This window comes from Dicentrarchus labrax, unplaced genomic scaffold (assembly GCF_905237075.1).
Source record: "Dicentrarchus labrax unplaced genomic scaffold, dlabrax2021, whole genome shotgun sequence".
Taxonomy (NCBI): domain Eukaryota; kingdom Metazoa; phylum Chordata; class Actinopteri; family Moronidae; genus Dicentrarchus; species Dicentrarchus labrax.
This window is the reverse complement of record NW_026136706.1, coordinates 11,038,991-11,053,431: the sequence shown is the minus strand read 5'-3', so window position 1 is coordinate 11,053,431 and position 14,441 is coordinate 11,038,991. Positions and strand designations below refer to the sequence as shown.

At 38.7% G+C, this 14,441-nt stretch overlaps 1 protein-coding gene across 1 annotated transcript in view; it reads left to right on the top strand.

Moving 5' to 3' along the window:
- The window catches only part of epha6 (eph receptor A6), a 162,299-nt gene that overhangs the window by 127,690 nt on the left and 20,168 nt on the right, over positions 1–14,441 (top strand). Inside the window, exons 6-8 of the mRNA XM_051403099.1 lie at positions 924–1,048; positions 1,906–2,068; positions 5,287–5,395. Coding sequence (XP_051259059.1) covers positions 924–1,048; positions 1,906–2,068; positions 5,287–5,395 — 397 coding nt within the window. The remainder of the gene's footprint in view (positions 1–923; positions 1,049–1,905; positions 2,069–5,286; positions 5,396–14,441) is intronic.

Genomic DNA, 14,441 nt, shown 5'->3' with positions numbered 1-14,441 from the left:
AATGGAATATAATATTCATAGGTTTGTTTTCATTAGTGGATAATCACCTGAAAATGAAAAATGATGAAATGTTGGGATAGGGCCTTTCACTTTTTGCATGAGTAACACGGACACCGTAGTTTCTCCTACACGCTTGGAAGGATGAGCTGTATTCAAATTGGTTGCAATATGCAACTTCACTGCTAGATGGCACTAACTAGTATAGACACTGATTCATACAACTTAGTCTCAGTGTACTCTTTCCAAACTGTGACACATAAATATCCTTATGATTGTTCCAGTGATCTTTAAACAATCACATGCTCATTAATATCAGTTTATGACATTAAATTAAAATAATTAGATGTCTTGCCTATAATGTTTTGCTAATTTGCTGTGTTAAATGTATGTGTAATCTTTAATGATTGAAAACTTTATAATCTGGACTGCAGTTTAAGAAGTTCTCATCAGTCAACAAAAAACATGGCTGATTGAATTCAAGTAAATTTAACAAATCATTGTAAGTCACCTTGAAACTGAAGAGCTACAACAAGCAGACACTTCAAAAATCATATTTTATCAAGCTTTAGGGAGGTGTTCAGTCTTTTCCATACACAATTAAGCAGCGCACCCAAATTTGGCCCCACACAAAAAGAGTTTTTGGTATTTTTGTAGTTGTTTTCTCCTTAAGTTTCTATGCAAAAAAATTTAGATGAGAGCAGAATGATTGGAGGGGAATTGCATTCATTTATAATCAGTTAGCTTGTGTAAACTTGTGCTGTTTTATTTCTGTTGCATTAACCCTATTTATTTTATTAATTTTATTCATCAAGACATGAGTCATGAGTCCAGCCAAGGATGGCTGGACTCATGACTCATGTCCTGTGACTAGAGTAAAGACATTAAAGCTGATGTCTACATTTTATATTTTGCGTTCAAACCAGGTCCGTCCCTAGTTGGGGCTCTGAAGAAGGACTGGGCCTCTCCAAACAGCATTGCTATCTCCTGGCAACAACCCGAACAAACAACACTGCCCATCCTCGACTACGAGATCAAATATTATGAGAAGGTACAGTTCCTTCTGCTTATGTCCAGGTCCAGTCTAAAATTGTGAGGCGGTACCGCGATATTTCTATATCTGTATCGTGAAACAAGAAAATCTGGCCTCAGACCAAAAATATTCATGACCTGGAACTACTGTATATCCTGCTAAGAAATCCATGATGCACAAACAGATTGTGCATTGAAGTGTTTAAATGTTTTGTGGACGTCTAAAACCGCACTGTTCTGAATTATTATTGGACAGATAACATGGTATCAACATTGATCATCAAAAATTGTCTTTTCTAGGTTAATTGTATATATTTATTATTGAACTACATACATATTATTGTCATGCTTCCTTATAATGGAACTGGATGCAAGTCAAACACCATGGATTTTGCAATTTTGAGATGTAAGTACAATCTTGGTGCAGCACAGAAATATCTAGAAGTGTTTGGAACAGGAAGTATGAGCAACTGAAGTTGGGGTCAGCTTCAATAGTAGCCAACCTCATCAGCTCCTCTCATCTTATTGGCCAAAAGGCTGGTCCATGTTATGTAAAAAAACACTTTTTCAAGGGTCCCAAGGCATAAATGCAGTCTATAGGTACCCATTATATAATTATTATGCACTCCAAATATGGTTCCAAGGACAGATAATGATCCTTTTGAGGTAAGAATGTGGCTAGAAGGCAGTCTTTGTCACTGGCTGTGTAATTGGCAGTGAAATAAACAGTATACACATGTATATTGAGTGCAAATTGAAAGTAAGGTGTCATGTAAATCAGTGATCATCATGAAGATAATTTTTCGTGGAAACCTTTTCTGAATATCTTTTTATTTATATTTTATTATTTTGTTCATCTTCCACTCTCTTCCACAGGAACATGAGCAGTTGAGCTACTCATCAACACGTACCAAGGCTCCCAGCGTGATCATCTCAGGTTTAAAACCAGCGACCTGGTACGTCTTCAGTGTGAGAACTCGCACGCCAGTTGGATACAGTTCCTACTCCCATAAATATGAATATGAAACTACAGGAGACTGTAAGTACCTGAGAACATCTACAACACTTGTCTCTGGGGAGGGATATATTTACATTTCTTTGTGTGAATGTGTGTATTTGTACATCAGCTGATGTCTCTTTAGGGCAAAATGACATTATATAGAAAATCCTCCAAAGCGTGTTGCTGCACCTCACTCCTGAAAATAACTACAATAAAATTTGGACTCTGGTCTAGGGTTAAGATTATGATTAGCGTCATTTTTATGTGAAGCTGAAGGCTAAAAGTGCAGTTTTTCTGCATGAGAGAATGTAAAGTATGTAAAGTGATGGCAGAAAACAAACCATCTCACTCTCAGTGTCAGTTTTGGATGAGGCAGGTGAAAAGGATCAGACGTCCATTAATAGTCCACTTTGTATGAACTGCTCTAGCAGACTCAACATCCATCAACAATTTTATGGGCTGTATCAAGGCCAGTTAAGATATTTCCTTTTACAAGAATATTTGTCATTTAGGCAAAAGAAAGTGAAAAGAATTCAACTTTAATCTTCAAGTTAACCTTAGAGGGAATAAATGTTGTCAATTAAAAGCATAATTAAAAGCATGGTTATAGGTTTTGTTCAGTTTGTATTTTCTCATCCTAAAGACTGCATAGACACAGATAGAAGATTCTTGGTGCAAGCAGCAGTTCAGGGTCACATGAAGTTCACGTAGCCTGGAGCAGCGCTCAGGGCAGCCTGCACCATGGGCACAACAGCAGTTAATAAGCCTGGATATGAGCCCACCAACAGGAGCATCCATTGTAGGATTCCAACTAGCAACTTTTTAATGAGATTCTGGGAGATGTACCCAAGAAGGAAATGAAGATATACAGTTACAAAATCACAAACACAGCATTATGCTGTCGCAATCCCAGCAGCAGATTCAATTTTTTAAAAGTGAATAGAACTCCCATGATTCCCCATTAAATATAATTGCATATACAGGACATACAACATCATGTATATTACTGCAGATCATTCTCCAACCCATACTATAGTGCTATTTTATTTCTCAACGTGAATGTGTCTTTTGTTTACCACAACATGAAATTAACCCATACACACTGAAAAGATGTTTTTGTACTTTAATATAGATGTATATATATTTTAGTCAACTATATTTTTAGTATAAACCTGTTTTCCCAATTTGTTAGTCACAAGTTGTCATAAATGTCCAACTGGAGGAAGCTGCAGCATTCTCAAATAGACTGAAATATCTGTAAAGATTAGTTGACCAATTTGTCTTTTTCTTGGAAATATATTTCATGATTTCAATTTGTGTCAATCACATATACATTTTTTACTGGTGAATTTAAAAACTCAGTAGCTGCTTGTCGTTTTCATGAAGTAATAGGGGATTACGTAACTACTTAGTATGATTTGTCACCTTACTTGAGGGGGCACAACAAGATTAACTAATGATTAAGTAATTAGTTATTTTGAGTTAATCAAGAATGACTCATGAAGATATAGTTCAGTATGTCAGTTTACAGATATTTAATAATTAATCATTACCTGATGATACTTTAATATCGTATCTCAGCCTGTTCTCTAGTAAATCATTACCTACTATACAGTCCTCCATTCACAGTTACTCACTAACTACTTATAATGATTAATTCATTATCAGGTCATTCCTAATTCGTTCCTCACTCGTTACTCAGTAGCTACTCACTATTTTGTGTACCGTAGTGTAAAGTTTAACTCCCGTATGAATGTCATATAGGTTGCATTCACAAACCTTACACTGCTTAAAGGTCAGGATATCAGTTGCAATGGCAATTGAAAAATTTAATACAATCAACAAGGGAGTCTGACACAGGGGAGTCTTGATGTTCAGTGTATTTTCAATGTTTTTTTTGCGTGTGTGTGTCTGAGTAGTAGCTTTATTGCAAGTCTACTCATAAAATACAAAGGTCCAGCTGCCCTTTTATGTTGGGTCAGGTATTGTTGAGGGGTGATTTGGCTTCACAGTGGCCCTCTCCCTTCCAAAGCTGCAGAGCTTTGCTTTATCTGCGGATCAGACGGTGCTTGGCCAAGCCTTTGTACTGGCTGGCCTTTTATCTGAAAGAGAAAGCAGATTTGGCCCCTGTCGCTCTCTCCCTCCCTGTCAGTCTGTCTTTCCGCCTGTCAGTCACTGTCTCATGCGTTCGTTTTTCCATCCGTCTGTGTATTTGTCTGTCACTTCCGCCTCTCTCTTTCTCTCTTGTTTGTCTTTATCTCTCTTCTGTCATCCGTTTCCTCATCCCTCACCTTGCATTCTTCATCCTGTCCTCCGCCGCCCCTCTCTCTCTCTCTCTCTCTCTCTCTCTCTCTCTCTCTCTCTCTCTCTCTTCACACATACATGCACACACACACAACTCATTACAGCAGCATCAGTCCAACACATCTGCTTAGTTAGTGATGTGAAGAGTGTATGAAGCTGACGGCCGGGAGAATTGTCTTGTGTGATCTGGCCACCGCCACTTTCATTCTCCCTCCCTCTGAGTGGTCTGTAATTACTTTTATCCAGCGAACGACACACACACACACATATTCTTGACACCCTGCGCACACATACATGCTCTTGACTTAGCACACCCAAATACTGTATAAACCCGCATGAGAACCGCTCGGGCTAGCGACCACGCACCCCGATCTCCAATTCATATTCATTAAGCGTGAAATATTATAGAAATAAGTTTGGTAATAGCAATCATCTTTCAATTATCTTGGATTCGTTAGCCTTGTGACAAGACACAGAAAAGGGAAAATCATGAATATCAAATGGGACCAATTTAACCAAATGATCATAGACTAAATCACAATTTCATGAATGAATAATATTAATTAAACAGCAGCAGGCATATGAATCATTCCAGTACGAAAGCTGACGGAAGGTTTTTTGCATTACAAAGAGCTGATCAAACATCTCTCCATAATATCTGCCTATCAAGAGAGTGTACATGGTGTATGTATGGTGCACTGATGGAGAGGAATATTTAAGATGATGTTGAATGAAATGAAAATGTGCTCTTTCTTCTCACTTTATCCTACGTTCCATCCATCCAATCTCCCTCTTTTCTCTCCTCACTGCTTTTGTCATCCTTACATTCCCATTTTAATTTATCCATTCTCCCTTTTCCCACCATCCTCTGCTCCTTTTTCTTCTTCTTCTTCTTTGTATTCTTTTCCACATCTTCTCTGTCCTAACCATCCTCCACTCTCTCCCACCTTCAGCATCAGACATTGCTTCTGACCAAGGCCAGGTGTTGGTTATCGTGACAGCAGCAGTTGGTGGCTTTACCCTCCTCGTCATCCTCACCCTCTTCCTACTGATCACTGGAAGGTAAGAGCACTTCACTACACATTATTTAAATGTATGCAAAAAGAGTGTCATTCAGTGTGTTTCACTTGATTAGATCTCCTCTCAGGGCTCTGTGGGTGTACAGAGCATCCTTGATTGACATTTCCTTTCCTTCCCATTAGTTTTGTTGCACTTGTCAATGGGGATAACTTTTGCCTTTATCATTCTTATTAGTACATTGAGTTCTGTCAGCCTTAGGTAATCTTCTGGATAGGCCAGTTTCCCGTTACCTTTAGAAGAGGTCTAATCAGCCAACTAGCTCACACCTGTGTGGGTGTGCAGAGCCGTTATTCTTCCGAATGTCCTCAAGATGTTCCATAGTTCATAGTTCTCGGTGAGGCACATTTCGCTTTCTTGTTAAAATCAACCCTTTTTTCAGAAGCAAGGTAACTTGAGATCATTTTTGCCCAATGATGTGTGTATAATGTTTTGGAAGACTTGTCATGGCAGGAAGCGCACAGGTGCCGTTAATACTGTTAACGATGGCTCTGATCTGTTTAGGTGTGACTGTAGGCCTTGTCAGTTTGCCAGCTAACACAGCAACCCTTATTAATAATATTAATTACATCTGTGGTTTTCCAAAGTCGTGTCAAAATGTCTATTTGGTATATTTGGCTGCTATGCCTACAGTACTGTATAAGCTTCATATTCCTTGGCTTAGGTGTTCAATATTTCCTCCAGGAAATTGGAAAAAAACCTTTCACTACAAGACTGTATTACATTTTGCTTCAGCAATTGCCTTTGGACTTTGTATACCACTGAACTAAAATGATGACAAAGACATCTTGTGTTGGCTGGTGTGATGTTTGCACAGATCTCTCAGTTCAATCAGTGTGACTTTACGCAGATGCCGAGTACATAGATGTGTGTGTGTGAAGGTGTTTTGTTGTTGCAGAGTGACTCAATAACTCTTATTCTCAACCCTGTAGCCAAACCAGAATCACTTTTTGAGCAGCCCAGACTTAGTGTATAATCTAATTATCATTCTCCATTACATTAGATTCACTGCTTTTGGCCCATCTGGCCCAAACTAGACACACATGCACAAACATTGTAGTTTGTAGTGGAGGAGATAGAAACACACACACACGCCCCCACACTCTGTTGCACTCTGTTGTTCAACGTGTGCATAGGTGTGTGACTGCGAGACAGAAATCGGCAACGCAGGGGCAAGAAACAATTTAGACTTTATTTCAGCTGTCTGAAGTTGAGGACAGTTTGTAGACTAAATCATTGGCCATTTCACCCTGAAGTAACATAATCAAAAATAAATAGAGTAGCTCACAAACACAGACAGAAATATTCAATACCACATATATTTGTTGGTTTTTCGACAGAGATTTACAGGGGGGCAGGTTTAAATGTAGAGAACAATGCAACTATTTAAACTACTGCTTTTAAGACAACAAAACAAATGTACTGATTGCAGTTAAGAGCATATAACAAATTAATACTAGAGGCTCACATCGGTTAATTAAAATATTCAGTGTTCAAACATAGTAAAGCTAACTAAATACCATGAACACCCAAGACTTTGGCCTCTTGGGGACAGTAGAAGTTGTGAACACATCATTGAGATATCACCTTTAATTTGATATTATGAACTTGTTATCCAGTGGTTGCTAATTTACACATACAGCAGTCATTGAGCAACATTATCATTCATTTGGAGTCTTGTTAATGGCCGCCTAGCTAATGCAAGTTCAATATTCACTCTTATTGTTCTGTTTTTGGTCAAAAACTACTTAAGGAAATATTTGGGCTCTTCAGCTTTAAAGATATGATGAGACCAGTTGTGATTGGTCCCCATTATTGCAAATAAAGAAAATCCAATCAGTAACAGATCAACCTTTCTGTCAACACTGCTGTTGCTTCAAATGTTTGTCTTTGGTAAAACACTGAAAAAGGTGTCTGAAAAGACATTTTTAGGTTTGGATTACTGGATTTATTTTGGTTTACTGAACATTGTCATTTGGGGAGCTACCAGAGGCAGAAAACCAAAGTTTATAAATAAGAGTTGTAGCCTTGTTATTGTTGTCATTCTGTTATTAATCAAACACGCACAGGGACATGCATCAGCAGTGAACTCTGACCTAGAGGGAGGATTGCACATTTTGCTGAATTCCTGCTGTAGCGTTCACATGATTTGCAAGGTCTAGATTTACATAAAAATTGCAAAGGACAGTCATGGTAGGAAACCTCAGATTAACCTTTATTCTGCATAAATCTGTAAAATTATGCAAAAATGCAAAGGATTATGATAAACATTTATGCGGAAAAGTCTTCAAGTCAAACTGTGTAACTAAACTGATCATATTACTTATTATAATACTGTCATATTGTAATATGGATCCATCAATTATTTACTATAAACATTGGAGTACAAATCATAAAAAATATTTAAAAAATAAATTAAGGCATCTAATTCAAAATCTAGTAGGGAGAGTGGGGTAAGATGAGCCATTTTTCATATTTAGGATCAGGATGTTGTGCATCCCTTCAAACAAACAGAATGAGTGTAAACATAACTGTTTCGATAATATAGCATGTCCAAAAAAAGTGGTCTCGTGGCAACTTACCCAAATTGAGCATAGGAGCGGGGTAAGTTGAGCATAGGAGCGGGGTAAGTTGAGCCGTATCCCTTGACTTTATTTGTCCCCACAGCTAAAATGGTGCACTTTTATGCTAGGTTTATGACCTCATGTTGTAGCTCATAGAGACCACAGTTGACGTATAAAACAAATTTAAAATTATCTATTTTGGTCTAAACACAATTCCCATGAAACTTATGATAGACTAAATTCACTTTCAAGAGTGAAAAATTATTTTTTGGAAATAAATATCTAACCACTTTACCCATGTGGTTCTTACATTCACAGACTCCATGAAATGATGCCTTCCTCCTAAATATTTGGTCTCATGATCAATGTTTTTTACCATTTACTAGCAACAAGGGGTGGCTCAACTTACCCTTTGGCTCAACTTACCCCACTCTCCCCTATATAACTATTTTTTGTGAACACATTTATATTTGTTTACTTTTTTCCTCTTTTGTATTCATTATGGAGGAGACATTGAATCAAGTAACTGAAATAGTGTGTTGACACTGCATAACACATCAACTTCTATTCACTAATGTAATCCCATCTGTATTATAAATATACATACATTTACATTTACATAGCCACATGGAATGAAATATAAAAATAAATGGTGTGAATATTACAGAAAATGAATACATACCCAGGAGAACCAAACATAGGGACATTGGTGTGCTATGCCCTATAGCCAAAACTTGTGATCACAGTTTATTATAAATACATTTCAGAGACATGTCAATCAGGCAGGAACACTTAAGTTGACCCAACAGTGCTGTGTAGGAACATTTAACAAAGTCAACATCTAAAACATCTAAATGATACTACAGTATAAGAATTTCTCATTCTCGTTTCTCGTTTCAGACGGTTGTCTAAAAGCTTCTATGGAATTTAAGTTGTGAACATACCATTGAAAGCATTGGGTGTTGATACGTAGAGATGTTCTATCTTACAAACAATTTAAGACTGACTTTATCAGCCTATAGTAATTGATGCACAAGGCACTTCTAGTATTTATTAGCTATTCCAAAAGGCCCAGCCCACCAGCGTTTTGCACCAGCAAACAGAAATAGAAACCCATCCTGACAGTGTTGGCATTTGAAGGAGAGTCCAAATTGGAGCAAACTATCCTATTAGCTGTGTCACACCTCACACTTTTATTTAACTCTCCTCTGCTCTGCAAAAGAGGAATGGTTTGCAGACAGTAATGAGACAGGAATCAATGGTACAAAATGAATAAACTGTCTGAACTTATTGTCCCGTTAGCAACTGAGCTTGCTGCCTGACAATTAGAAAGCTAGTCGGCTCGGGGAGCTAACTAGAGGACGCAAAGATTAACTTTGCCTTGACACTTTCTGGTGTGACTGGGCCTTGATACCTCTACCTGCTCTTGATGAGGGTTTTAAATAAAAAAAAAACAAAAGCTTGCCTCTTTTTTCGGAGTAACTATTCTCTTATATGTACAACGTATCAGTGGATGAACACAAAATTATATATATATAAATATACAGTAGACAGTTTTTCACAAGTTAATATGAACAAATGTGGCCTATTAACATGAGCTGCGTGCCGCACACACTCCAAATGTGGGCAGTGTGTCCAGGCTGCAAGTCACTCTTAAATTCGGCCCTCTGTCTTTCTGGAGCACCCGTTGGAACTACAGTTCAAAACACTTGCATATTCCCTTCAGCACTGAACCATGAGCAGTGAACTTCACAGATATGAGATCAGTTTTACTATCAGGTATGGTTCACAGTGACGTCCCTTTATTGTTGGAATGATTCTAATGGAAACTTTTAAAAATTCCAACGAGGAATTTGCAGTATTTTCTTATTTTCACTATGTGTTTTCAATGTGTGTAGGTGGGTTTGTGTTCCTAGTTTATTTATTAAAAACTCACACACACTCACCAGATGCAGGTGCTAAAGCATCAGCCCTTTTAGACTTTTTGCGTTCTAGCAAAAGAAGGACCTTTTCTGCCTGAATCCAGCTAAAAGCAGTCGCAGCAAGTAGTTGGAGTGTTTTTTTGACTTCATCACGATCTGTCATATCTGTGATCCCTTTGCCCTGTGTGGGAGTGACTTTCACTCTCTTTCAGTTAAAAAAAAAAGCTCCAAATGTACTTGAGCTGCAAGAGACAGATGAGAGCTTTCAGTCATACAGCTCTCATATGTAAGGTTGTACAACTCGAGTGGGGATATAAGAGGACCTGCCGTACGAGGAGTTTTAACACCTGGCTGCCCTAAAAGCTTCCTAAATTTACATTTGTGTTTGCATCTGCTTGTGCTAAATTTGAAAAGTGAAAAGTTCTACCAAAGCAAAGCTGTCATGATTGCAGTGAGATGTAGCCTAGCCGACGGGTGTCACTGTATGTGTACTCTTTATCCTTGAATTGTCTGTCAGTCTCTGCAACTCTTTCATAATTTTCTTCATATGTAATCCTTCCTTTCTTCTGTGCCCTCTGTCACCTCTGCAGTGGGAGATGTGCCATGGTGGGGTGACTGTGCGGGGTGTTTAGGACAAGAGAGGGGTGGTTTGAATTACACTGATGCTTTGATTAGGGCTCCGGGCAAGGTTGTTTTTTGTATGTGTGGGTGTGTAAAGTGCTCGTGAATATGTACTGTAACAATGCCCAACAGCCCAGAGAGCAGTGGAAGAAGCCAAGGTCTTTGTGTGTGATAACTGTCGTTGTGTGTCTGTGTGTGCGGCCTCTTTTCAACATGAAAGCCTGTGAGACAGAGGGATAGGAGGATAAAGGGGATCAGAGGATGGGACTGGAAAAGACTGATAAAGGCACATGCCACCATTTCTTTAATGAACAGCTTGACCCCATCAGCAGAGGTCAACAGTAGCTTTCCAAATCCCCTTCTTGTCCTCTCTGCCAGTGTTACCCGCCATGTTATCTGCTCTGTCTATCAGTGTCCAGGATCCCACAGACTTCACTTAGCCGAAGCCCAATCTGGCAACCTGCGGCTCATAGCCCTCTGACACCTGCTCTAATCTGGCAACCCGGATTATGTTAAGTCTTCAAAGAGGAGGAGGCTCACATGTGATCACATGAACCCACACACACGCTTGTATAAGCAGGCGTTTACACACACTTTCTCCATAAGGACGGTGTGGGCATTTTTAGCTTTATCTTATTCAGTTGCAGTCCGTATTATCGCATGCTTTAGCCACTTTGTTTGGCCATATAAACTACTAATCTAGGGAGGTTGTTTTGACTGGGACTAACCGTAAAACTTCTTGCTCTTTACTTAAAGCTACACTGATCAATAACTTTATGGGATATAACAGTAGATTAAATGACGATGATGTGCTATGTGAAAGAGGTCACTTGAGGTCATGAACCCACAGAGAATTGTAACCTAACACTGTTGTTCTGCTGTTCATCCTTGTTGAAGTAAATGTTTCCAAGGAAGGTCTTCTTGTGCTGAGAATAGAGTTTCTTTCACCCTATGACTCTAATGAAACTATTTAAATTTGTTCTACACCTTTAGTCCCTCTTATTTGGTGCTTATAGTTCTAAGTCTATTGGGGACTATAATGATCTTGAAATAGTGACATCCTTACACTACGTGTCCTTCAGAATGTATTTTATTTTTTAAGTTGTCTGTGTAAGATTGTTTTTACTGTATCTATTTATTATTTAGTTTTCTGGGTATTTCATATAGTAACATCTCTTCTGTGTATAGGGGGTTAGCGAGGGATGGTTGTACTGCAGAGTGGTACGTTAGTCCATTTATCATTGTTAACCTTGAAAGTAATAAGTGACACTTAGTACTAACATTTGATATCAGCAATATTTATACTTCAGGCCCGAACCAGCAGTAAAATATATCTATACTGTCATGTCCTGTGGGACTCCGGCCAAGATGCAGACCTCTGTCCCTCAGCTCCGCCAGCTTCATCTCCAGATAGCATCTCTCATCTGGACCACAGTGGTGTGGAGGCGCAGGGTTGGGGGAGAGGTGGACTTGTCTGCAGCAGTGACAGTAAAAAGAAGACTCTCTTCTGAAGTGACAGTTTGACTACGAGAGATCTCTGTCTCTGTCTCTGTCTCTGTCTCTGTTGGGGGTTTGGGTCAAGCCTCTGGGCTCTGTTCTTCTACTTGCTGCCGCTCCTTTAAAGTTTCTTTCAGACGTACACCTTATTGCATTACTGCCTTACTATTACAAGACTGCCTCTAATTTAGATAAACACCCACAAATTAAACGCGTTTCAGTAAATGTCACAACAGCAGTTTGTCTGTGTAGGACCTACAGAAGTAACACAGCTAAATTGTGAACTAAATACTAAACTAAGCTCATTAACAGATACATTGAAAATGTCCTGTTCACCTTCTTAAGAGCACAATAATACATCTATCGCTAAATTATCATATCATAAAATACTGTGAATAAGCCACTTTTAAGTTGTTGAGGCGATTCTTTACATGTCAGATGAGTCTAAAAAGTCTATTTGTTTTCCACTCATGGGGAAAAAATGCTTCCTACTGCATTATTATCCAAAAACACACTTAAAGCATGCAGCATATGAATAAACAGGAATTAAGTCACAGTCTTGTGTTTTGTCATTTTTAAAGATCCCTTCCAGATGTGCATTAAGACAAAAACTAATGGTCTGCTTAGAACAGTAATGTGTGTTTGATGTATGTTTTTCCCAATTCCACATTAAAATTAATCTACTCTGTTTACGTCATTAAAAATCCAAGAGTCTATGAATATGCTAATTGTATTAATTTCTAAAGTTTTCCTTCTGGACACAAGATGTCTCCTACTTCACTGTAAAGTCCATTCTCACTGTTTGTGCACTGGTGGCTTCAAGTATTTACATCACACTTGTAGAAGTTGCATACTGGACCAGGATTGACTTACAAACTGTTTGTGATATCATAAATCATACTTTAAAATCTAGTTTTCATTGAGCACAGAGAAACTTTTCACTCTCAGCAGATGAATGTGAAAACATCCTTCTAGTGTCAAACTCTGCACAAACATCATCCTGCACCATGAAGCTCAAACATCCAACTGTAGCAACAAGAAGAAGAAACATCTTTTTACGTGGTGGGGGACTTTAAGTATCCGTGGGTGCTGTAGGAATTCTATATTCTATCTAATAAATGATGAAATATGAGAAAATGTAATAGGCGATTCCACTCGTGAGGGGTAGGAGCAAGCGTCCCTCGTGCTCACGGTCATTAATTAAGTCCTGCTGCAAAATAAGTTTTAAAATTCATCAGTGATGCAGCCTGTGAGAGAACTCAGAGCACCTTTCTTCCTCCATATCATTATTTTCCATCTCACTGCTCTTCTCAAGCCACCCCACCTCAACCTCTCTCCCACCAGGTACCAAGTATTTCACAAGCATTGCAGGTCCATAACAGTCTCGTCATGTTTGACTGAAGCCTTTACAAAACATCTAACAGTCAACTTTGTTTTTTGTTTGTTTTGTTTTTCACCTTCATTTATTCAGGGAAGGTTCGCTGAGAGAGAGCCTCTCTTTTGCAGCAACTGATCACAATCACACTGTTACACATTCACACCTGGAAGCTGCCCAGTACAACCACAGTCTGATCTGCTGGCCACTGAGCAGCTCCACTGGGGCAGTTGGGGTAAAAGGCCTTGCACAAGTGCAGCTCAGTGGTGGTAATGAGGGAGGGGTAAGTGCTGCTCCTTCACTTAACCCACCCAGATTTATCCTCCCGTCTGGGGATTGAGTCACAAGCCATTACTTGATTACTTGCTATTACTGGCCAGATGTTTGGGTGAGTTTACCCAAATTATTACAAATATATTCTTGTGATACCATGCAGATAATCTCTATGTATTTATCTTGTTTCTCTTCACCTAAACTCTGCAGACACATTATATTTATGTTTTCTATTTATTATGTTATGTATGCCACACAGTTGGTGTACTTTTTTGACTATTTTCAGACAGTAAATTCTTCAAATTCCTGTCTGTACTTTGCCCTGAACATGATTCTGGTTCTGTGTGTGATTCTGACATGGTGTTTTCTGCACTTTTCATTTCAGAGTAAAATCCTAGAATCTATTTGGATAAATTCTTCCGTGGTCTTTGCAGATGCTGTCATCTAATCTCAAAGCTTTTCAGACTTTCTTGGCAGCATCGTTTTATCAGTCGTTGGCTGTCTCCTGGTCTCTCAGTGCCCAGATAAACTCTCCCACAAACACACTCACACAGAAGGACAAGGGATTTTTTTTCATCAGTGGATGGAAGTTTACTTCTCTCCTATAGTATTTGATGAGAAAAAAAACATTTGATTGTCTCTGTGAAAGAGTATCTGTCCCTTAAGTTCCAGTTCCTTCATTCCTTCATTTTCTCAATTTTGATTTGCTGTGTTTATGTGTACGTGTACCACCTCCATCTTCATTACTTTATTTATAAACCATCTCTTCCAAGGCCAGA